Source organism: Malurus melanocephalus, unplaced genomic scaffold (genome assembly GCF_030028575.1).
Source record: "Malurus melanocephalus ecotype Western Australia unplaced genomic scaffold, MMel_1.1 scaffold_2241, whole genome shotgun sequence".
Lineage (NCBI taxonomy): Eukaryota > Metazoa > Chordata > Aves > Passeriformes > Maluridae > Malurus > Malurus melanocephalus.
Window position 1 is genome coordinate 7,222 of NW_026625473.1, and position 1,417 is coordinate 8,638.

Sequence of the window (1,417 nt, forward strand, 5' to 3'; positions counted from 1 at the left end):
ATCCAGGGAAATTCAGAAGGAAAAGCCGAAAGCAGCAGCCTGCCGCTGTAAACATCCGACTGAAAGCTCCTTCCAGAACCTTCCAGCTTCCAGTCAAGGATGTTTACAGAGGCACTGACTGCCCCAAAGGACGCAGAACAGGGATTTTTCATCAAAAAGTWAAAAAAATTCAGAAAAAAATGGGGTTTTTTAAAAGTTAAAATGTTTAAATGGTACCGTTTGGGGTCAGAGCCGTTGAGGAGTTTGGTTTGTTGGTCAAACTTGTGTGGAGCTATTTCCATCCAAATCTAATAATTTTTAATTTTATTTTTATCTATTCCTGATGATTTTTATTATTTCTCTAAAAATTAAAAACTCCTGAAATTGAAAAATTTGAAAAAGCCTGAAACTGAAGAATTTAAGAAAACCATCTGGGATCAGAACCATTCTAACAGTTGATTTTCCAACTGACCTCAAGCTCCATTTTCATCCAAACCAATAATTAAAATTTTAATAACCTTTAATAAATTTAAAAAATTATATATTTAAAAAATTATTTCTTGAAGAATTCAAAATACCTTAAAGAAAAAAATTTAAGAAAACCATTTGCGATCAGAACCACCCCAAAGGTTGATTTTCCATCCAAAACCAATAATTTGCAATTTAATTTGAATTTATTACCTCCAATAATTTTTTAAAAAGATATTAATTTAAAAAAAAATTATTATTTACTGAAGAATTTTGGGATTTTTGTGTCTCACCTGCCTTTTTGGAGGCTTCAGCTCATCCCTGGGGACGATATCGATGAGGAAATCGAACTGATCGAATTTGGTGATGGCCATGGCAATGTCATTCCTCTGGAATCAATAAAAAAGAGAAAAAAATCCTCAGTTTTGAGAAAAAATAATTAAAAATGGAAATTATTAATGATTATTTGGGATAAATGAAGTAGGAGGTAGATTTGGGATGGATTTGGGGTGGATTTGGAGTGGATTCAGGGTTGATTTGGGATGGATTTGGCGTGGATTTGGGGTCAATTCCAGGTCCGTTTGGGGTGGATTTGGGATGGATTTAGGGTGGATTTGGGATGGATTCAGGGCCAATTGGAGATGGAATTGGGATGGATTTGGGGTGGAATCAGGGTCAATCGGGGATGGATTTGGGATGGATTCAGGGTTGATTCGGGGTGGATTCAGAGCTGATTTGGGGTGGATTTGGGGCCAATTCAGGGTTAATTTGGGATGGATTCAGAGTGGATTTGGGGTGGATTTGGGGTTGATTTGGGATCAATTCAGGGTGGATTCGGGGTGGATATGGGGTGGATTCAGGGTTGATTTGGAATGGATTCAGGGYGGATTTGGGATGGATTTGGGGCCAATTYGGGGTGGATTTGGGATGGATTCAGGGTTGATTTAGGGTGGATTCAGGGTCTATTCGT

The 1,417-nt window shown here is 37.6% G+C and overlaps 1 protein-coding gene across 1 annotated transcript in view; it reads right to left on the reverse strand.

Moving 5' to 3' along the window:
• Window positions 1–863, reverse strand: part of NFYC (nuclear transcription factor Y subunit gamma) — a 6,329-nt gene extending 5,466 nt beyond the window's left edge. Inside the window, exon 1 of the mRNA XM_057388653.1 lies at window positions 741–863. Within this exon, the coding sequence (XP_057244636.1) occupies window positions 741–821 (81 nt within the window). The 5' untranslated portion in view covers window positions 822–863. The remainder of the gene's footprint in view (window positions 1–740) is intronic.
• Between the last annotated feature and the right edge of the window lie 554 nt (window positions 864–1,417).